The 22,968-nt window shown below is 37.4% G+C and overlaps 1 protein-coding gene across 1 annotated transcript; it reads left to right on the top strand.

The window, feature by feature from the left end:
* The first annotated feature begins 19,225 nt into the window (after positions 1–19,225).
* Positions 19,226–22,516, top strand: NDUFA4 (NDUFA4 mitochondrial complex associated). The gene is made up of 4 exons (XM_052696947.1): positions 19,226–19,367; positions 19,848–19,936; positions 20,274–20,334; positions 22,296–22,516. The coding sequence occupies exons 1-4, from the start codon at positions 19,326–19,328 to the stop codon at positions 22,350–22,352; spliced, it is 249 nt and encodes an 82-aa protein (XP_052552907.1). The 5' UTR covers positions 19,226–19,325; the 3' UTR covers positions 22,353–22,516.
* Positions 22,517–22,968: the final 452 nt, after the last annotated feature.

Below are 22,968 nucleotides of genomic sequence, written 5' to 3'. Positions count from 1 at the left end.
GCGGGTGCTGCCCGTAGTCCGCCCGGTTGCAGCCAGGAGCTTCATGTTGGCGTCGGGGGGGCGGGGGCTCCGCGGGGCTGGGTGCGAGTCGAGTGGTCCGTCCGTCCGTCCGTCCGTCCGGACCGGCAGAGTCCTGTGCGCGTTTACGGTGACTTTCGAAATCCTGATGCAGAAGAGCATCTCAACAAAAATCACTAGGGTGTCCATCGGTTCCCCCGCGTGGAAGATTGTTTTATTAAACAGCGGTGCTAAGTACCCAGAGAGTTTACGTGGTTAGTCTTCCTCCTTTGAATATACCATTCCTAACTCTGGTTCTATCACACCTACCCAAATACACTCTCTATCCAGGCAATCTGGTGTTCCCTTCAAAACTCTGATCACCTTCCTGTTTCCTTAGGGGTTGCATATGTCTTAGCTATTCACACCTGGGCTGTTGTTTTTATTATTAGTATTAGTATTAGTATTAGTATTATTTCCTGTTAATTGGTATCCCCGTCCCACTTCACATATAATTTCAATCCTAGTATGACAAGTAGAGGGACTTCATCTGTGGGCTCATACTGGAAATGTAGCCACATCTGGCAGGATAACTCAGAAATATTACAGGTAAAGGTGGAGAAAGAGTGGTGGAAGATCTTTCAATTCCTCTTAATGTGAAAGTTGAAGTAGATGTACATCAGAGAGTATAGATCTTCCAGGTTTTGAATCAGCTTGATTCAATACTAGCTTGTCATGCTAGTACTATTCCAATTCTTACCTGCGCATTCTCATTCATCAACAGAAAAATAGAACCAACACATCAATAAAAATACAAGTGTAAAGTACTTAATATTTATTCACTGTTTCCTCAAGCTTCTGTGCACTACAAAGATAGGACTTAGCAGCAAGTCCTTCTAATTCAATAATTATAAGTATATAAAACGTATAGCATAGAAAATAGCTTAAAAAACAAACAAAGAAACAAACAAAAACAGTCTGTGATATTATTCTGTGGAAGCTTCTGGCTATTAAAGCAGCTATTGAATGATAAGTACCCCTTCAGACATTTTAACCTCTTTTAGTTGATTTGGATTGTTTCACATAAAGGGAAAAGAAAGGAGAGTTCATGCTCCAAATGAAAGAAGCCTTCAGAGGAAATGTCTGACCTTTGTCAATCTCAGCTGATAGCCAAGTATATGAAAATGTGCAGCAGCCTTCCTGATTTAAGAAATAAGGTGTTAATGGCACACTGCTGGGAGCTGGGCACTGTAAATGCCCGCATTAAATAGATGGTGTTTAGGTGTCGGTTTAGCACCTTTGAATACTATTCTTGTAAACACACAAGAAATTATCTTAAAAGGTAATTTTTAGAGCAAAGTTACAAGGAGCTGAAATAGCACATCCACTATGAAAATGTCATGGCAACTCCATCACTAGCACAGCATCTAAAAAATTTCTAGAAATTCTTCAGTATATCAGGTCATGTCAAATACATCAGGTCTTTCAATTATCTCCACATTCTAATGGTTCTCTCCAGGCCTGTACTTCAGTGCACAGTCAACTACAAAAGCAGGTGTCTGAATCTCCATTTCAGTGCAACTCTTCAACTGCTACAGAAGGAGAGAAAATAATATCTTCTAACTGTACTTTTGCCCTAAGAAAAAAGAATCTTTGTCATGATTCTGTAAAGACAATTTTAGAGGAAGTTATACAATACCAAATCAGGAGAGAATATGGTTGTATTCACATAAATTGACTTTAAAATATCATCTTTAGTTTAATGAAAGTGTCATGTTTTCAAAGAAAGAAATACAATAATACAACATTTCCTGACCTAGAGAATAAACTGAAGAAAAGGTATGTTTTTAACTCATCCATCAACTGTGAATGGTGAAATAATATTATGAGGAACTATATCTATTTTTTTTTTCCTGTCAGTGAGCAGACAGTTAAAGCCATGACCTACCTGTCTAAATCCAAACAGCAAACTCTTTTTTTATCCATCAAAACATCACCATCTGTAGTAGGGAGACTGACCTTTTCAAGTACCTTCCCAAAGCGAACTGTTCCAGCTTTCACTCTTTAACTGCACCATTACAGCAAGCACCTCTCTGTGATCTCTGCTCTTTTATCTCATATATTATGGCAAAATATAAAGAGAAAAAGACTGAATCAGATATATTTGCTATTTTAAATCACAAATAGAGGAAAAACCAGCATCAGTAGTCTATGAACAATAAGAGTTTGAAAGAATAAAGTAAGTCAAATACTGCCAGCAATATTCCCTTCATGTACACCAGTATTTTATGCACTCCTTAAGCCAGTCTCAGCCTCATTTGATTAATTATGGATTTTGTTGATTATATGGTTCTCATGTTGTAAAAGATCTGAGAAAAGTAAAAGTTGGTCATACACATTTGCAATAGAAAACTTCCTGAAATATAAATAAATAAACGAAGCGTTAAGATTGCAAGCATTAAGAAATATTAGAAATAGTGCTGTCATTTAGCTCTGTCACACAGAGCAATGTGTGCCTTCTTTCATTTTTAGATAGAGCTTTGCCCCACTTTCCCTTTTACTTGCTGGTATGGGATGCAGGTGTTAAACCCATGGATTGGCAAAGATGGATTTGTCTATTTCTGCTGCAGACAGGTCTCGTGTAAGTTGCCCATGCTCAAATGGAGGCTCATAGGCAGTCAACTCCTACTCTCTATTCCCAGTGCTGAAATGCAGACCTCAGCAAGCCTCTGTGTGGAGTCCTAGTCCTGCAGCTCCTTCACCAACTGCTTATTTTAACTTAATAAAAATGCCATTTTGTAAATCTTTGTCATCTCAGTCTTGACAAACCTAAAGCAGAGACCTTCCTTCTTTCCCCTGGTCACTTATCTCCTTTTGCAGTCACAGTGACACCACCCCTGCCACTCATGTGCATGCAAAGGACATTATTCTCAACACAGACCTCACTGCAGATCCTGCCACTAAAGGCACATCTTAAAGATTCAGTGCAAAACACATCTAGCTGCAGCTTTCCTATCTCCTTATTTAGCAAAAAGTCATGTCTAGGCTCATCTCCCTTCTCATTTACATCAATATTCCTTTGTCTGATTTTTGAAAATGCAATTCTGATGTTGCCATATCTATTGTAATGATTTTTTTTCTCAGTTTCTACCATGTTCCTTTTCCATTTTATCCCTCCAGTGATTTCCCCTCGTCTGCTGCATCTGTCATAAATTACTTGGGTCTGATTTCAATACACTTCACAGACTACTCTTTCTTTTGCCTGCCATTTATTTATGGCAGATGACATACATATTTGTTTTGTACAGTGTATTGCCTCCTGTTCTCTGTTACATTTTAAGACAACCATTTTTTTCTAGGCATCCTTAGTACTCAGAATGTGTTCCACGTAAATACCTGCAAACTCAGTTTGTGTTTCCTCTCAAAACACCCTTGTACTACCACACTTCCCAAATATGTTGTAAGGTTCAATGGATACTGTCTCTCCTATTGTCTCACAGTTAACTTTTACTGTTCTGTCATCGCCGTCCCTGTTTTTTGTCCTGTGCTTACATTCCAAAATCTTTTTGGAATAGTATTATTTACTATTATTTATTTATTACTCAGTATTTCCATTTTTGCATTGTTTTTCTCTCTATGATTTATGTGATGTAGTAGAACTTTGAATCAGGATTGAAGCCTGTAGACATAAAAGCTATTAAAAAAGCTAAAAGGAATAGTAAGAATTTTTATTTAAAATTTTCATTTTAATATAATTTTATTTGATATTCAGACAGCAAGCTCATCAAATAAGCAATATTTTCTTTGTCTGTTAAGTGTATATAATTTAGCTATATAATAAAAAAATAATAGTTAATAATAATACATAAATATTAAAGCATTAGACCATAGAGGTGTTGTATTGGCTCAGATTCAGAGAAAGACAGGGAAAGGCAGGTACAGAATAAGTATGTGTGATACTTTCTACTGATTTTCCAACTTCCAATTATCTTCAGTTTTGAGACTTTCTTGATCCAGGTGTGCGTTGTCCACTCAGTGGCCTGTAATGAACCTTTCTTCTGAGAATCTTTCTCATAAGAATCTTTTTTATGACATAATTTGGCACAGAATTCCATAAAATTTTCTATGAACCTACCATCCTGTGTATGGCAACAGTATCATTTTGCATGTTTGTAATCTGGCTTTTATGCTGTTCTGTTCCATCTGTTAACTCCTCCCTTTTCCAGGCTGAGGAATCCCAGCCCCTCAGTCACTGCTGACAGGGAAGCTGTTTCATTTCTTTGGTAATTCTTGTTTTCCTTGAGTTTTTTTCAAACTTAATACGTAGGTTACTCCAGAAGTAATGCCTGTGGAAACTACGATAGATACAAAGAGCACAATAACACCAATAGAACAAATTATCAGCTACAAAACACTATGTTTCAACATAGGCACCATGCTTAGCTAATTATTTTTGCCAGCCAAGAACAAGTTCCTGTGCCAGTGGAGATGACCCACTGTTTCACAGTTTTACTAGCCATTGCCTCACTGTGTTCATATCCATTGTTTGGTCTCCATAAGCATTCAGGAAGTGTTGATGAATGTCAGTAGATGCAATTTTTTCTGCATCGAGTAATTCAGTGACACATCTTTGCTACATACACACTTCCACATCAGTCGCCATTCTGTCAGACTGCCCCTCTGCTACCATCTATCACACATGAATAAAATGTAATGCAATACCAGCAGGAAGATTCAATCTCTACTGCCACAACACCAATATCATTATCTGATGTCATGGGCCAATGTGGTGAAATAGAAGGCATTACTTTCAGATCAGCACTTGTACATCCTTTCTGTAAAGGAAGAACAGCACTGAAATGCAGACAAACCGTACATTTATTCAGTTGTCTAAGGACATTTTCTGGTTTGTTCTCTATTCTTGTCCTAGTAATTTTTACTATTTTTTTTTTTTTTATCTTTGAGATATGGAGTGGGCACTGACTGCTACACAGCACTGAACCAGCACTTTTGTGAAAAAAATTCTAAGATCCTGTTCTTCAAATGAGACCAGTTGGCTCAGAGTCTGTCATTTCATTTGTGAAGTTAGGATTGCTTTTCCTCAGGATCATCAATTTCTTTACATTTATCTACCCCACATTTTGTTTCCTTTGCATTTATCCTGATTGAATTTCATCTGGTATTTTATTTACTGCCCAGTCCTATAAGAGTATTTCAGCTGTTCAATGCATGAGTTATTTTTGAATTTTTGCAGTAGTGGTGGTTTCTTAATATCTTATCAGTATTTTATCTTTTCTCTTAATATTTTATTAGTAGCTGCTTCCACAGTAACTTCAAATTCAGATAAGATTTTCTGCTGAGCCTTCTTGCACTAGAGAAGAGCATCTTTTTTTCACGGAGAACACTGGAGGGAAGAGTTCATTTCCCTATCTAAGTACACACTTTCAAGAACGATCAGTTGTCCCGATGGATGCTGGCATGTTCCTTGCTGCCTTTGAAATAAAGTTAATAACAACTTGGGTTCTCTCATCTAATGGATCCTGAAACATTTTTCCATTCCACCTAATAAATCATATTTTTATTTATTCTACTAGAGCTTATCATACTTTGCATCGTCTTGTTTTAAATACAGTTCCAGTCACTTGAAGGATTTCTTCCTCTTTATAACAGTCTCCTTTACCTTGCTAGAGTGATTTCAGCTTCCTTTTACATTTTCACTATCATTTCCACGTGTTAAGCAGTAATGCTCTGATTCCAGTATAGTACTCTCCAGCAGTTTACATGACTCTTTCCTTAAAACTATCCCACTCAGATGAGTCATTAATAAGCTTCCTCATATTATTTAAAATAGTAAGAGGTGGTTAATTTGTTCATTTCATTTTATTCTGATTTCTTGAAAATACACTGATAATTTGCAGTAGGCACAATTCATTTTATTGCATGTATATTTTATGTCAGTAATATTACAGTGCTCCACTGATTGTTTTCTTCCCAAAAGTCTGTTATGCCTTTTGTGTGTGTGTGTGTGTGTGTGTGTGTTTGTGTAAGGGAGGACATTCCTGTTCCCCCATCTTATTTTTGAGTATTCTGGCACTTACATATGTGCCTGTCTGTTGTTCCCACTTCGGGAAGTCATTTATGTAACACACATAATAATTACATCCTTTCACCCATCCGATACAGTAAAATACAGAGCTTATAAGACTTCATTTTCAGCAGCAGCGTTGTTGCATAACAGTATGTTCTTGTGCATTTTTGTTTCTTTCACTGTTTCTGTTCTAAACGCTCAATTATTACTTTCTAGAAGTACAGTGGCAAACTAAACATCACACAGTATTCACCTTGTTAGTGCCTGCACATATAGGCTCTTCCTGGAGTTCAGCCACCTGTGCTCAAGCCCAGCACCAATGTTGTGGTGCCTTGCACCTTGGATCAGACTCCGGAGAAAAGCTGTGAGAGTCACTCAGAAGAATCCTTGCTGGAAAGCGAGCCCTTGGCTCTGAAGCAGCATTAAGCTCAGCTCTTAGTCATGGATCTTGTCTGAACAATGACTGCCTGCCTGTGCCTGATCTTGTTCCTCATTGGTCTTATACCACTGACTCTCTGCCTGTTGCTATGTACTTGGCTGGAATCATCAGACATCTGGATGACCCTTTTGACCATCACTGTGTCATCCCTGCTTTGCTGTCACCATCAGCTCCTGACTCACCTTCCCTTACACAGCAAACTCCCTTTTGCAGCTCCCTAACATCTTATTCAGCTGAATTTCAGATAAAGTACTTCATACTGAAATTATCCTCAATTCATAATGGACCTGTATTCTTCCTCCTTGTATCATCCAGTCAAGATAACGAAAGTCCGTCTTTCTGCCTCTTCCCATGGTTCCATGAGGGGCAAGGAATCACTTTACAGAATACTGTCACACAAACCTTAGTCTTCAATTTCCTTCTCATTTGCCTAAATGTTCTTTCCTTTATCATTCTGGTGCACCACAGCCAGTAATACTTTCCCAGCACTCCTTAGAAGCCTATTTACTAAATGGATTTGCTGCCAGGTAGTCACTATAGAGCCTGCAAGCCTCTTGGGGTCACAGAGCCAGGCATCTGTATGTGCAATGATAGATTATTCCCCAATATCTTTTCTTTGTTGGGAAAAAAGTTACATGCAATACAAATAAAGAATGTCATTCTATTCTTTTTTAATAATGGAGATTCACTCCCTCTTAACAAACTATGAAAAATATGAGCATAAGCCACAATTCCCAGTGCCTTCAGAGGGCTCTGGCTCAGACTTTCAATGACACTGCCTGATACACTTTTTGCAGACCCAGTCTTTCATCCACCATGTCACTGTGGTGTTGTTCTGAAAAAACCTGGGATGTAAAGAACATCTGCTATAACAAACATAAAAAGCACAGACCTGCTGTTACTAATGGGAAATATTCTAAGGGCTTGGATTTAGAAAAAAAGTTAATTAATTTTTGAAGAATAATTGCTTTGATTGCTCGTGTCAATGACCCTTCTCACATAAAGCTTTTCCAATACAATCCTGTTTTAGTCTCACCGAGGACAAAAGATTCTTCAGCTGCACTGACAAAAATCTTTATGAATTGCTATAAATTCTCCTGAAGGGGGTTCTGTAGTTTCCTTTTTAATTCTATTTAGTTATTATCTGTAAACAAAAGAAGCTGAGCTGGCCTGGTTTGGATTTGTATAAAAAATTATAATGAAATAATAAAACCAGTACGCAATAAAGAAAGGAAATAACTGCTTTTAATGTCCTCTGTTAAATGTAATTGTGACATTTAGGAATCCATTTACTTCTTTCTCTAATATTAATTATTTCACTGATTAGCAGAATGTGAGACAAAAATACAGAAAACATCTTTCATCATCACAGAATTTATAGGAAATATCTATTTTTGTCAAATTATGGAAGTTTTTCTTGAAAAATATGTTTTTGAGAATTCAAGCTGATTTAAGATCCAGTTTATTACAAAAGAAAAGCCATTCGGTTATGCTAAAATATCACTTCATCATGACATTTGTACAGTTGTCTTTGTGTTTTAAAAAAGAAAAAGTCTCTAAGACATTTCTTTGTTAAGGTACTGTCAGCATATGGCAAAAATACTGGCACCTTGCAAGGGAAGTGCAGCAAGAGCTGATCTTATCTCGTTCTGTAGCTGGGGAGAAAATAGGCCACAGTGAAGGCCAGTCATACAGCCAGTGACCATCAGCTGTGTGGCAAGAAGCACAACTTCCTAGAAACAGATGTGGAAAGGTGAACTGATTTTGCATGTTTTGGAAAGAGATTCTTCCTTCCTGTTAGATGGCAGAGCCCCCAAGAACAGCCCATTACAGCTGGGTCTTCAGAAGTCTCTGTGTAATTGTTTTATATACTACTCTGAAATGAATATTTCAATGGAAAAACATTTGAGAAATAATAGGTGCTAATTTAATATTAATGAATCAATTTCAAGTACATTTCAAGGACTATGAAATCCTGCAGATGAAGTTCTGCAGAAGAAGCAGATTTCCTTCTATACTGCTTTATTGTGGAGCCAGATATTTAGTGTTGACCTGTTCCATCTGCAAAACACAGAGGTGGTTTTTTGTTTCGTTTTTTGTGTTTTTTTTTTTGTTTGTTTTAATTGTACATTATTCAAAACATAGCTTGGAATTAGGCAAATGTACAGCTTTGGTGGTTTTGAGTTGGGGGTGAGCATATTAAGTAAATCCTCAAGACTTCAACTATCCAGCTCCAAACATGAGCAAGGCTTCTAGTTAAAAGATTCTACTCCATCTTCCAAGTAAAAAAAAAAAAAAAAGTATGCTAAATATCATCCAATAGCAACATTAACTTCTATGCTTACACAGAGTAAGTACACACTATGAGAATTACAGAACTACACAATATCCAACCATAACGATGTCTCCCTAATCACATTCATAGCAGTGTGCAGTTTCACATGAAACCTGCCATCTTCTAATCTCAGTACCGGTATCAAATTTATAATTACCCAAGCACACAGTGAGTCAGATTACATTTTTACATGACAGAAAGCTACCCTATGAAGACGTTCTGTGAGTCCAAGACCAGTATATCCACTGCACATTCCCGTCTCCGTAGCAGTTCACGTTAGATCTGGTGGGACATATGCTGGTGGAACATACACTGAATTTCAGTCTTGAATTTCAGTGAGAAGGCAGAGCCCCACTGCCCCCTCCCATTTCCTTCTCCTGGATTATTTTAACAATCACATCCTTTACGCCAGTAGTGTTGTACATTGTGTACTAGCAGCATTAGCAATGAGCTGGAGTTGATCCAGATGAAACCTTTTAGTCTCTTTTATACAGCCTAATGTAAACTTGTGCTGGCACATGCATATCCAAAGGATGGATGAAACTGTCTCTTTGAGTAGCTTATTGTGGATTAAAATGGCTGTGTAACCTTGGCTTTAGTGATTCAGTACGTCCTTTGCTGTTGCATGTAATAAAACCATACCTGTCTGAATTCTCACTATTTGTATTCTGTGACTTAAGGTGACTCTAAAGCAAAAAAAAAGATTCCTGTAATCCACATTACGCAGTCTTTTGTGTTGTCCCTCAAATGACCTTTATCTCTCTTCCAAATTCCAGTCATGAAACAGTATACCAGAAAGTAGATTTAAAAGACCTATCGCTTTCAAAGTCATGCTTCTTTCCCTCTGATCCAAAAGGAGAAGGAGGGACAGGGAGCAAAAAATCCTGCTGTCCTGATTTGTTTCTTTAGAAGATGCAGCTACGAGGGCTGCTCTTCATTGCTGGCAAAAATGGTTGTGATTATGTTGAAAAAATAGTGGCTGAGAATTTGCTCTATCAAATAGCATTATGTTGTAGTTTTCACAAAAATAAATCAGAGGCATTACTTTCAGAGCGATCTACATAGGTAAAGGTTACTTCTTTTCAAATTCATTGCACTGGAATTTTCTGAACTAAAATCATATGAATCATTTCAGTTTGGCCAAGTTTTAATTTAAGCTCATTTTAACCTATTAACAAACATAATGAATCCAAGTTTGAGAAGACAGATAGTTCTCTTAAGGACTTACTTACTTCAGCAAATAGTTAATCTCTAGACTGGCTTCCTTATATGATCTTTTATTATTATTACTATTTGCTATGATTCTGCTGTGGAGAGGGCTGTGCAAAATGTATCTCATATAAGACTTATTTTTGTCAAAGGCATTGCTTTTCAGAGCTTCAGCATTTAAAAGCATGCTTGCAGGGCATAGTGATTTTAAAATATATTAATTTTATCCACATGTAAGTCAGTGAAAGACAGGAGTAAACATTTTTTGACTAAGCAATTAAACAAATATAGCACTCTGTTGTCTTTAATCTGATTTCTTGTGCAATATAAGATGATAAGAACCATTCACAGAAAAAAAAGTGCCCTATGAAACTTCTTTTTAATTAAATCTGTTAACTCTTTGTGTTCTGCCTCTACTCAAAGAACATTTTTGTTGTCTTAATGCATGTAAAAAATAATATCAAAATATTCCGTAGTTTTCCCTTCACATAATTTTCAGTTCAGACTGGACTGCTATTCAAATAACAGAAGAAATTCCTTCTCAGAAGTCTTATTAGAGGTATAGTTTCATGGCATCATGTGATTGGAATTTAAGAGATATACTGTATATATCCTTCAAAGAAGGATGATGGACTTAGTCACACATCAAAATATGATATTATCCTTCTCTCATAGGTATAGTACTATAATTCTCTACAATTAAATGAAACTGCATTTAGAGAAAAGATAATATGGGAATACTACCTGTTGCAAAGCAGTAATTCATAGTTTTTAACAGAGCATGAGGTTCCAAAATGTACCCGAGTAAAACTCAAGAGTAGGCAAAGCAATTAATTAATCTTTTCATCAGTTACTTTTTATATTTTCTAGATAAATGATGATAAAGACAAAAATATTATTTCTCAAAATTTGTGGCAGATGTGTTAGCATAAAATGAAGCACTCAAATCTGTGTCCCAATTAAGACATGTTCCATCCTCTTTCTCCCAGTTGGAGTGAATACAGTATATTCCTTTAGTGTCCAAATTCCAGAAAGGAGACAAGCTGGGACTGGATTTCACATTCTGCTTTGTTAGAAATTACCTGCAGAAAGTACTAATCATTCAAGTGAATGTGATAATTGGAGACAGTGTAAGTGTGAAAAAAGTGATTCCTTGGAGACGCACTACATGCCTCTTCACAAGAACCTGGCACTATGCCCCTCCATAGAGATTTTGCTTATGTCTAAATTGTAGTTCAGATAGCAAAGCCAGGAAAAGGGTTTAAACCACTGCCAAGATGTTCATAATTTATAAACGCAGCTGTCTGCAATATTAGGCTGCTTACAAAAACGATCACCTCTTGCAGGGTCTGAGATCATAGCCCTTGTAGGAGGAACCCCAAGACTGATGTTTTTATGCAGTGTGAACCATGGAAGAATATCAAGAAACAGATACCATTAGATCTGCACAAGCTGGCCTTGTCTTACCAGATTAGCACCAGGATATTGCAGGTAGCCTGGTTTTGTTCTGAGGAGTAATGACAGCCTGAATTTTAACCATTTTCTAAAATACAAGGGAAGTCTATCCCTCTGTATCAGCTTGCATCTCAAGTGATTTGGCAAAGGCTGTAGATGACATCCTAAAAGAACTATTTATTCTAGCTGTGTTTTAGATTGCATGTGGGAGCTGCCTGTATCTTTCTACTGATTCCAGAGGGTATACTTGCTAAAACTAAACCCTACATTTGGATGTCAAACATTTTGTGAAATACATTTCCCCCATAGTACTCGCATTCACTGAAACACTGCAAAACATGCTCCACTTCCATCCTTTTCCTACTGAAGTAATCAATAATAATTCTGTCATTTAGTATTAGCAGCTGGATTGAAGTTTCCTTGTTGCAGTACATAAAACTAATAAACAGTTGCAAATCATTCTTTTCCAATTTGTACTCAGTAAACATTTCTACTTTGCAATCATCAACTCTCTTCTAAAAACTACATCAGAAAACATAGGGAAGTAACATTTTCTCTGGAATTTACACAAATGACAGTTACCTCTAAAACAGCAGTATCTGCCCTCCTGATTATAAATATGAAAAATCCCTGTATCCCTGTTCTTTCTATAAAGAAAACAAAAGCATATGACTCATGTTAGTGGAAGACAGATGATATTTTCTCCAATCTAGGTTTGTAGAAAACAGCTTGCTCAGAATGATGTCTAATCCTGTCCTCTAAGGGTTCTATCACTGTCTTAAATGAGAACAAGCTTTGGCTTACTGAAACTGTTAGATTTGGGAGCCTTATTCTTTCTATAAATTGTATTTCTATTAAAATACTGACATTCTCCATTAAAGGAAAAAAATACAGAAAAATAAATTACAGTACAAAATCTATTTATACTGTTCTAACTGTGCAATCCTTTGTTGACACAGCTTGTGCAGTTAATGCCACAGCAGTAAGACTATACTTTGTAAGCGTGCTGCTTTCATGTTTCTTTGTTAACATTAAATTGTTCTCTTTAATGTTTGGGATACATAGTGAACATGGAATCTCACATATCATTTCCTACAGCAGTTGCACAGTCAATTATGCATTTTCTTTGTACTGTCACATTTTAGAAGCTGCTTATAAGCTGCTTGTGCTGCTCCCAGACTATCTGCTTAAGTCACTCCAGCTGCATCAGTTTCTCCTAAGCAGCAATATGTCCTGGTAAAGGCTGTCAATACCACATTATTTCTTTCCAGTGAATAGCTTTTCTTTTTTTCTTTTTTCTTTTTTTTTTAAGGAAAAAAAAAAAAAAAAAAAACCAAACAACAACCAAAACAAACAAACAAGCAAAAACTTTGACCAGCTTTTTGTAAGTAGCAACTGCAGATGATATACAGTAGTTTTTGGTACACCGAGTCTGACTGTCTGACCAGCCCTGAAAATCTGTCATCTCTGTCATCCCAGTCAGCATGGATTCCCTGCATAAAAATCAGACTTGAGTAAAACTCTAAGCAAACAAAAGATTAACCGAAGGCTAACTTGAATTTGGAACATCAGAGGAGAGGACTTGTAAGGACTATTTCTTCACAAGCATATGTAGAAGAAACAGCAACCGGAAGCATTAATCCCCCCTCACTTCATAGCAGAAATAAAAAAGAATCCTTTAACCCCCTGGATTAAGGTGATGGATCAAAAGTGTCAAGACATTTACAGGCACTAGAAACACTTTCAATTTGTCTAAAATATTGTTAAATAGTTGATGTAGCAGCTATTTAACCCTTTGAGGTACCAGTTCTGTTAACTTTTTTTAGAAAAGATTTTTGCTTTAGGAATTGATACATTGAGCTTTTATTTATAGATGTCTGCTAGTTTTTGAAATCAAACAATAGCAGCTTAAAGGGCAATAGCAGCTTAAAGGGCCTGTGGATGCAATTGTATGTATGAAATTATTTGTAAAAGAAGAGTGATTCAGCATAGCTTTAGGCAGAAATTCTGGGGCCTGAGATAGGCCCTGAATGAAAGTTGACCTATAGATGAACTACACAACCTCACAGTGTATCTAATGTACAGTATTAATTGCACGTATAAGATGCCATTTATCCACGCTTTGCCATGTCAGTATGAGAATGTATATTCTGGTGTTCATCTACAGAAGCTCTGTTATGATGCTGATCATGTGGTATTAATGTTGTATCTTTCCTGATCATAAGGCAACTCTGCTGTAGTGTTTGTTACTCAATTAAGCATGTTGCATGGGGTCTGGGCAGACATTTGTATGCCTAAAGAGGCCTATGGTACATCAAAAAAGATAGCACAATTCCCTTGGTTCCTCCTTGAACACTGGCCATGTTTTTTGGGGAAAACCAATAGGAGAAGAAACCAGATGTTCTACCTAACTGATACATAGATCTGGTCATTCAGCAGTGTAAAGGCTGGACCTGTTTGCAGCAACTTTGGAGACCTCACCTACAGGGTGGAGACTGCTGCAGGACTTTCCAATTGCTAGGACGCATTCTACAGATCCTCGCTGCAACCAGAGCTCACCAGCAACTGTGAATTCGTATGATGGTAAAGCAAAAAGGCAATTGGTGATGTCATTCTTAATCATTATTGCTAACCTCATATAGTAATGATTAGATGCATTACCTTGCTTATTTTCTTTATTATTAAGCTTGTCTTTTGACTATAGGTACAGCTTTATTTTCATATTATTTTGAAATAGACAGTAAAATAAGCCCATCATTTTTGTTGGTGTCTGTGCCCTTCCTTCTGACCCTGCCAATTGGCAAAACATAGGGGAATTGTTCTAATGACTTCTTGGGGTCATAGGTCAGATAGAGTGCAAGCTGTGTGGAATTTGTGCTACTGCATCCTAAGTTTTGTCAAGTTAAAAATTTCAATACATTTGAAAGATCTGCCATTTTTGAGATTTGATCTCTAGAGAGTGAGCAGAGACCAGGATTTATATTTTTAGATGTTTGATTCTCAGCTATTATGCTTTTGCTATGTCATTCCTGTTTTTGCTTTGTGTTTTTTTCAGCTTTACAGTCAGGGAATTTTACATTTTAAACAAACATACAAAGCATGCGTTTTATGAATGCTGGTATTTTAAACCTGAATATTTTCATCCATTCTGAAAGGTCTCATTGATCCCATGCATCTCTATTTCTGTTTTCTGTTTTTCTTTCATCTCGTAACTATGGAATTCTTTCAAGTATTTTTTTTCCCTGAGCATAACCCTTGCTGGTGATAGGTGTTTTAACTCAGTTGCTCCTATGGGATCTGTCACATGAGCTGCTGCCTCAGCCCACTCCCTCTGCTCCATCTCTGTCTACAGAGCAGGAAACAACTGGATTGAGCCAGATTTGAATCTATTTGCTGACAAGTAAAACAGCTCAATACTCCATAATGAGCAACCTAAATAGCCCCATGGTTCCCTGTGAAATATACACTTTAATAGCTTTTCTATTCTAAGAAATGTCCTGCCCACTGATTCTTTTTATATTTCACATGGATAAACAAAGAACTTCCCTCTAGATTTTTAATGCAGTTTCACCTATACCTTTTTATGACAGCAAGGAAATGTGTTTTTATACAAATTCTGTTCAGGTACAATTTCAGAATTTTAAATATTTGTAAGCATATTCCCCACAGAAAATGCTTAACTTCAAGAAAGGGAAAGAAAGGAAATCCTCACTTCTTTACTTTTGTTAAGTAGCAAATATTCACTTATTCACTCTTTGTATAAAAAAAGATATGTATTATCATTTTAAAATGTAAAACATAAAAATGTATTTTCGCTTTAAAATAAAAGTCCTTATTTTAAAGAGAAGATTTACTTCTTTAAAGGAATTACAACTATATTAAAGCTAAAGCAGTCTATCTAGCTTCTTGTATTAAGCTTTCATTTTATTTAATAGTAAGAGTATCAATGTGAAACCTCCGTAAATTAAGGTTAATAACTAAGTTTACAAATAGCACCGTAAAAATTCAGGAAACAGTTCATATTTTTTAAAATATAAATTAATGATTATAAGTTATAGACATAAAAGCAAGTGAACTAAAAAAATGCTTTTCTGTTCTCAGTGTTAATATTATTCTTTGACTTAGTGACAAGATTACAAATTCTTTAACACTATTCTTCCATTAGTAATTGAACACACAACCACTGTCATTAATTGTTTTCCTTTTCATATTTCTAGTACTCTCTTTCACAGACACTTTACTTCTATGGTAGGCTATGCTATATAACATAAATAAATTCCTTCCAACTTTTTATACAGTACCAGGATTATTGTGTACTTTTAATGAATGTACAGATACAAGAAACTTTATCATCTTGTACTGGTGACAGGCCTAAATAAAAGAACAGAACATTTCTTTACCATATATGCAGACTGCTCCAAAAGTAATGCCTCCTATTTATTCCCATGGAAACTACAACTAAAATTTGCTCTAAGAATTGTTTTCAAAAAGCTCTTGCCTTTTTACCAGAACTGTTATCTCCCACAGAAAATCCTCAGTCTATTCAATGCTCTGAGTAACAGAGAAATATCCTTGACGATATGGAATAATTCATAATTATTGACCTGTGACCATATGTAATAGTCTTTCCTTCCTATTTTCCTCCAGTTAAAATATGTAACTTCAAACATGACTCTAATTGTGTCTTTGTTGATTTTTTTCAACTAATTCTGTCAAACTTCAAGGGTGCAATTCTTCAGATAGCCTTTGATTTTATTATGACTTCATATTCCTATTCTTCAGGAGATCAGATGTGGCTAAAACTGATCACTTTCAACATAAAAATAGTAACAACAATAAAGGCAGAACTAATGGAATACAGCATTTTGTGGAACCTCTTATGATCTATTATGATTCATAACAAATAAAGTTTAGGAAAGAAAGCCTTTAGAAACAAGAAGGCCACAGAATAGAAAAAGTATCTGGAAAAGGTCCTGAAACCAAAAGCTAAAGTGAGCCTAAGTCTAAGAGCAAGCAAAGTCAGGTAAGCAGTATACAGAAAACATGAGTGAGACTGTACAGAAAAAAAAATAAACGATAAAGCACCAAAATAACCCAAGGACTTGATTCTCAGCACTGCTGAACTTAATGGACTGGTTCATCACAATGACTTGTTGAAGCACCTGAGGATTTATGGATTCACTTATTTAAACAGCTGAAACCTACACAAAGTAACTTTAGTCAGAATAAAGGAGGTAACTAGTCTAACTAAAGCATCATAAAATTGATTGACAGCTATGAAAACAAAGACATTAAACTTTAAGAAGACATAAATGTATTTACTTTCTGACTGAGTAGGTAAGCAACAGATTAGCTATCATAGCAATTCTATGATTCTATGAACAGATGAAAGGGTGGTAAAAATTTCTATTTATCATATACTCTCTTTAAGGGAATGGGTGGATTCTTTACATACAATAGAAAACTGTTAAACTTCAACTAAGACCAATATACCATTACTATAAATTAACACAAACGTAGACTCATGCTACATTGTATGCACCTATATGAGCATATAAATGCTGACAGCACAGCCCAGGCACACAAATCTGACAGCTAGGCAAATATTTCTATGAATGACAGATCCTGCACCAAGGCAGTCTGAGGCTGCTTGTGTTTATACTCAGAATTTCACTAAACCAAGCAATAGTGAAACTGCATTTTCAGCAATGCTTAGTCTGGCTGTACTTTCAGAACAACCGCATTCTTTCTAAAATGATACTGAAAAATTGTTTTCTGCTTGCTTTCACAATTTACTTCTTTGTCTGTAAAATTAATTATGACATACAATAAATCTACATAACATGAATAGTAAGGTATCTATATGAACAATGAAAGAGTTGAGTTGTACAGGCCCAGGCATTAAAAGCTGACATATACAACGCTTAAAATCTATTACAAAAAAAGATAAAAAGCATGACACATTTTGCACGTTGGTTTTAAATTTATAAAAGCTCAAAAAGTATAAATCCTCAAAAAAAAAATCATCCCAAGAAGCATAAAATCCTTTATGTGCTTCCTAAAAATAGTTGCCTGAGACATGCGTAGTGGGAATACTGTAGTCTGATCTCAGCAGGTCAGAAAAAAGGCTTCTCAAAGTTTCTGAGCTCTGCTTAGCCATATGTCAGACATACAGCCTAAAGCAAACTGTGAGCAAATGTGAGGCAAGTTTTGCTCAGTAGCCCTATGTGGCTAATGACTGCCTAGCTATCACTTACCTAGTCTCTCCATGGTTGTTCCGCAGCTGCTTAGGTAAATGGCTTTTTTGTTTTGTTTTGGTTTTGTTTTGTTTTTTTTTGTGCAAAATTGAACTACTGTACTAAAGGGCATAACCTTCCAGGCTAACCCTGGAGGTTTCAGGCATTTCTATGACACACAAGAAATAGTGGTACAATTTATTTTCAATACTGTTAACTGCATGGAGAAACTGATATTTTCATTGGGAAAACCTGGAAATCATAGAGGATATAATCATTAAGGTTAGAAAAGACTTGTAAAATCATCTGCTCTATCAATCCATCATCACCATGTCCATGAACCAGTACCACTATAACCCTTTCCTTGATCACCTCCATGGATCGCGATCACCTCTGGGCAGACTTTCCAATTCCTCTTCACTCTTCCTGAGACGAAATTGTTTTCTTCCCTGGCACAACTTAAGGCCATTCTCTCTCATCACTAGTTATGTGAGAGGCTGACCCCCACCTCATTACAGCCTCCTTTCAGGTAGTTGTTGAGAGTGATAAGGTCTTCCCTGAGCCTCTTCTCCTCCAGACAAAACAATCCCCACTCCTTCAGTTGTTCCTTCCACAAGACTTGCGCCCCAGGCCCTTCACAGCTTCATTGCTCTTCTCTGGACACACTCCAGGGCCTCAATATCCTTCTTGTAGTCAGGGGCCAATCCTGAACACAGTACTTGAGGTGTGACCTCACCAGTACCAAGTATAGAGGGAGACCTTCCTAGTCCTGCCAACTACATTATTTCTGACACAGATTATTCTGTTCCCACTTAGTTTGAGTAGTTAAGAAGAAGTACTTAAAAACATCTTGATGCACACTAATTATGGTCCTATTTTATCAGTTCTGGCTTTCACCACGGCGACTCCAACGGAATCACGAACGCGGCCGTTTTACGCCGAAATTCTCATTTTTCTTCGAGGCGCTGCAACCCTGTCCTGTTCCATCCTTTAACCTCCTCCTAACCTCTTAACCGGGGAGACAGTTACACAAGCAAAACCACGCAGCCTCCACAAACGCTCTCTCCAGGCGGCCGCTTCCCCCACCCGGCGCGGCGCACGCCGCAGGATGGCCAGCACGGGGTCAGGCCCAGGGCGGCCCCCAAGGGCCCTCAGCGGCGCCTCCCGCCATGCCCTTACGGCCCCAGCGCAGGCGCTGCTCACACCTCCCCCGGCAGCGGGGCGGAGCGGGGCGGTGTTGGCGCCTGCTCGGCTGCCCGCAGCTTGGGGCTCCGCGGGGTGCCCCGGGAGGTGCCTGCTCGCCCGGCAAGCGCTGCTTGCTTGCCTGCTGGTCGGGGGCTGTACGAAAGCAGGGCACGAGGGGCGATCTTAGCGCGGGTGCTGCGGCGGGGCTCCAGCGGGGCCGGGCTTTAGCGGCAGGCGAACAGGCAACCGCCGGAGCTGCTACATCCGGGCAGCGGGCACCTGCCGCGCCGGGGGCCTCCTGTGACATTGGGGCTCGGCCGCAGAAGGGGCAGGACGGTCTCTGGAGCCGGGTAGTGAGGGAGACTTTCGCCCGCTGCAGCTATGTTTCGTGTTATGGTCAACCATGCCAGGAAGCATCCCAGTGTGAGTATCCGCGGTCGCTGAGGCAGCTCGGCACCGCCTGGCCCCTCTGGGCTGCTGCCCTCTTCGCCCTTTCCTTTCCCGCCGTGCCACGGCCTCGAGGTGGGCACCTCCCGCTTGATCGGCGGGACGCGGCCCAGTCGTCTTTTTCTGCATTTCTCTGCTGTGCTTGGGCCTGTACCAGGACGGCACGAGATACCTCTTCCTCTCTTGGTTTCATCTTTCTCTCTTTCCGTGGCAAACAAATGTTTCTGAGGAATGCGTTGTTACAGTATGTTTGGTGACTGTGATATAGTAGCAGTTTTCCCATGTCAGATTCTACCCAGCACACAGAGCCCTTTTGCAGGGTTTTAGAGGGCCATGTGTTACAGCTGAGAACACGGAAGCTGGCTGTTTGATTTATCATTGCTGCCATCAGAAATTCTCATAATAATACTGTCTTGTTACATTGCAGTCCGTCATCTGAAGTCTTTCTTGTTCTAGTTGATCCCTCTGTTTCTGATCATTGGCTCAGGAGGCGTTGGCGCAGCTCTGTACGTCATGCGTTTGGCAGTGTTCAACCCTGATGTCTGGTATGTAAGCAGTTACTTACAGTCTCAGTTATCTTGCTTCTTATGTGAAAGGAAATTTCAGAATGCTGGTTTTTGTTTCTGTAGGCCTTAGTATACCTAGCTCCAGTATTACTGCTATGGATGTGAGAAGATTTCCTTGCTTTGGAGGTTTGCTTGTGACTTTACCTTACGGTATTAAGAGGTTGCTGACAGAGAACTTCAGCTTGTGCTACAGAAACTTTATTTAGATAGATGACTGTCCATGGCTAATAACCATAGTATACAGATAAATTTTATTTCTTTTGAAGGCAGTGAAGTTTTCTGAGTATGTTCTCATGTTCTGTATTTCTTTCAATAGCTGGGACAAGAAAAATAATCCAGAACCTTGGAATAAACTGGCTCCCAATGACCAGTACAAGGTAAAATGAAAGCCACATACTTGTTGGAAGCATAGTACCAAAAATGTAGCTTATTGTTTTAGGACATTTGAGTTTATTAGAAAGCAACTGAATGAGTGATAGATTTCTTCTGCTGTGCAACTTACAATTTGTCTTTTGAAGTCATAACAGATGGAGTTGTTTGAGCTTCGTAACCTTGCCTTCAAGTTGGTTGATACTGGAGCAAAGTCTTTGCACAGGATTAGTCAGATATATGCTGCAGTGTAAGAAAGAGGAATTGTATAACAGAGGGAGAATATACAAGTGCCATAATGCGTGGAGAAAAAGATTACAGGGAGGAGGACAGAATCTCTGAAGTTCTGAACTAAAGCTTTTAAAATTCTAAACTGTTGGCATTTACTCATGGGGAGCAAAGTCAGTTTTTAATATAAACTATACTTTTAATATTAATTCCAATAATAATAACTAATAATTTTAATATAAACTCTAATTGGCAATTGTACAGTTTGAAAATAATTGTTTGAAAACTGTTAATATTAGATGCAATAAGATGCTTCTTTAAGTGGTATTCAACCTATTTCAGGGAACTAATGAGGAAACAGATGAGGATGTGTAAAGCTTTTTGTACTAAACAGAAGTTGCACTCTATGTACTAAAGACTTCTGTTAAGGACAGTTCTAAAATTATCCTCAAACTTTTAAGAAAACAAACATGCTATGTTTTTTGTTAGTGTTTACTCAGCACTGTATCTTAATATGCCAGTCATTCAGATAAGTGAAAAAACATTTCAGAATAAAATAGGTTGCGATTCCCTTAAAATTCTAAGAAGAATGTAATACATTATTTTTATTATTGTTTCTGGAATGTAGCTGTTTCCTATATATCTAAAAGAGGCAAATCCAACGCAGCGCGCAGCATGAATTCTTTTAAGAAGTGCATGCCTTAGCATTCCCATCTGCCTTAGAATACAAATACAACCACAGAATTTACCATATTTGGGTTTATGTATCATTGTGGATTTTTTTTCCCAAGGCTGTACTGTGGGAAATGGAGAGGCAAAAGTTCAGTAAAAAGCTCTGGTAAAATAGTGAGCTTTAGCTTTTGATGAAGTAGCTTTTTTCTTTTCTTAGTAAATTTCTCTTTGGAAAGACTGAGGAAGTCAATGTTATAAAGAGATGAGTTGAAAACTTGGTGATTATTTTATAAGTTGCAGAGAAAAAAATATAATTTAAATGTATTAAAATAATTTCTTTTTCAGTTCTGGGCTTTTCTTTACAGTCATGTGCTTGATGTTAATTCAGGCTTGGAGGCCAAAGTATACCCTTACTCTGTAAATTCACTGTGTTCAGTAACTATCTGGACTGTTTCAAATGGTCTGTAGCAGGATCCAACTTTATTAATGTAAAATGAATGTTTATACCTGTTCTTACCTTTTTTCTTCTTCGCTATTTCTTGCAGTAGTAGTTTAAGTTTACCTAAAGTACTTAAGTTTACTTAAACCAATCTAGGTTTTAGCAGCACTGCTCTAAATGTTCCCTTGTGTTGCTGCTTTTTCACACTTTACAATCCTTTATGCTACTTGGCAAGCTAGATGTTGCCTTCAGCAAATAGGATTACAGAAATCTGGGGAAAACAGGATAAACAGAGCAGTACTGTCTCAACTTCCAGTGTATGGACTTCTAATTCTGGATATTAAGTAAGAGATTCTGTAGGGTTTTTCTTCAGTTTTTGACTCCAGCTCTGCCTCGTCTTAAATTTAGAGTTTCTAACACTTATGCAGAATGAAGATAATGTCATAAGTTATGCTCTTTAAAGATTTTTTGTTATTTTCTATATACTTATTTTTTATTGTAAAGATTCAAATAATTATTTCAGTTTTCTAACAAGTTCAAGTGAGAGATGTTTTTAATAAATGCCATGGAACATATATCATTGAGCTTCTCATTCTGGTCAATTTTTTTTTTTTAATCTCTCTTGCCTAGTTCTACTCAGTTAATGTCGACTACAGTAAGCTCAAAAAGGACCGTCCTGACTTCTAAAGATCACGCACATCTTCACGAGCTGCACAGAAAGGTCTTCCGGAATCTATCCGCACAATTACCATGCTTAATCATCCAGGAACTACTCAAACATGCCTCACACTGCACTTGGTTATGTGTTTGAAAGTGTTTTGATGGGGTTTAATAAATGTCTGAAACTTGAAGTGTCTTCTGTTTGCTTTAATTTCTCTAAATAAGAACATCCTGACATTAACAAACAGCAATTCATATTTGCTCTACAGGAACTGAAAGTTGTCTTGATGGGCATAATACTTAGTCTTTTGACTTAAAAGAATAACTTGAGAGCAAATACTTAAATGTCTGTGTATATGTATTTGTAATTGCACTTAAATTTTTCCAATTCCTACTTTATATAGCAGACAAGTCATTGCTAATAAGACATTGCCCAACAGTGAAACAACAGATGTTGCCATATGTTCCTGAAAATAAAAAAGTAAAGTTCTGTGGAAGTTGTTTGTTTAACTCATAGTTTGTTAATAAGAAAGAAGTGATCTTAAATACCTGAAAAATAAAATTCTAGGAACATAATTAAAATTTCCAATGGATCATACTTTTAAAGGTCATAAAGTACACAATCAGCAGAAAAAGGCACAGT

The sequence above is a fragment of the Tympanuchus pallidicinctus genome, unplaced genomic scaffold (genome assembly GCF_026119805.1).
Source record: "Tympanuchus pallidicinctus isolate F22 unplaced genomic scaffold, pur_lepc_1.0 scaffold3, whole genome shotgun sequence".
Taxonomy (NCBI): domain Eukaryota; kingdom Metazoa; phylum Chordata; class Aves; order Galliformes; family Phasianidae; genus Tympanuchus; species Tympanuchus pallidicinctus.
Note: the sequence above shows the minus strand (reverse complement) of the source record. Positions and strands in the feature narration are given on the sequence as shown.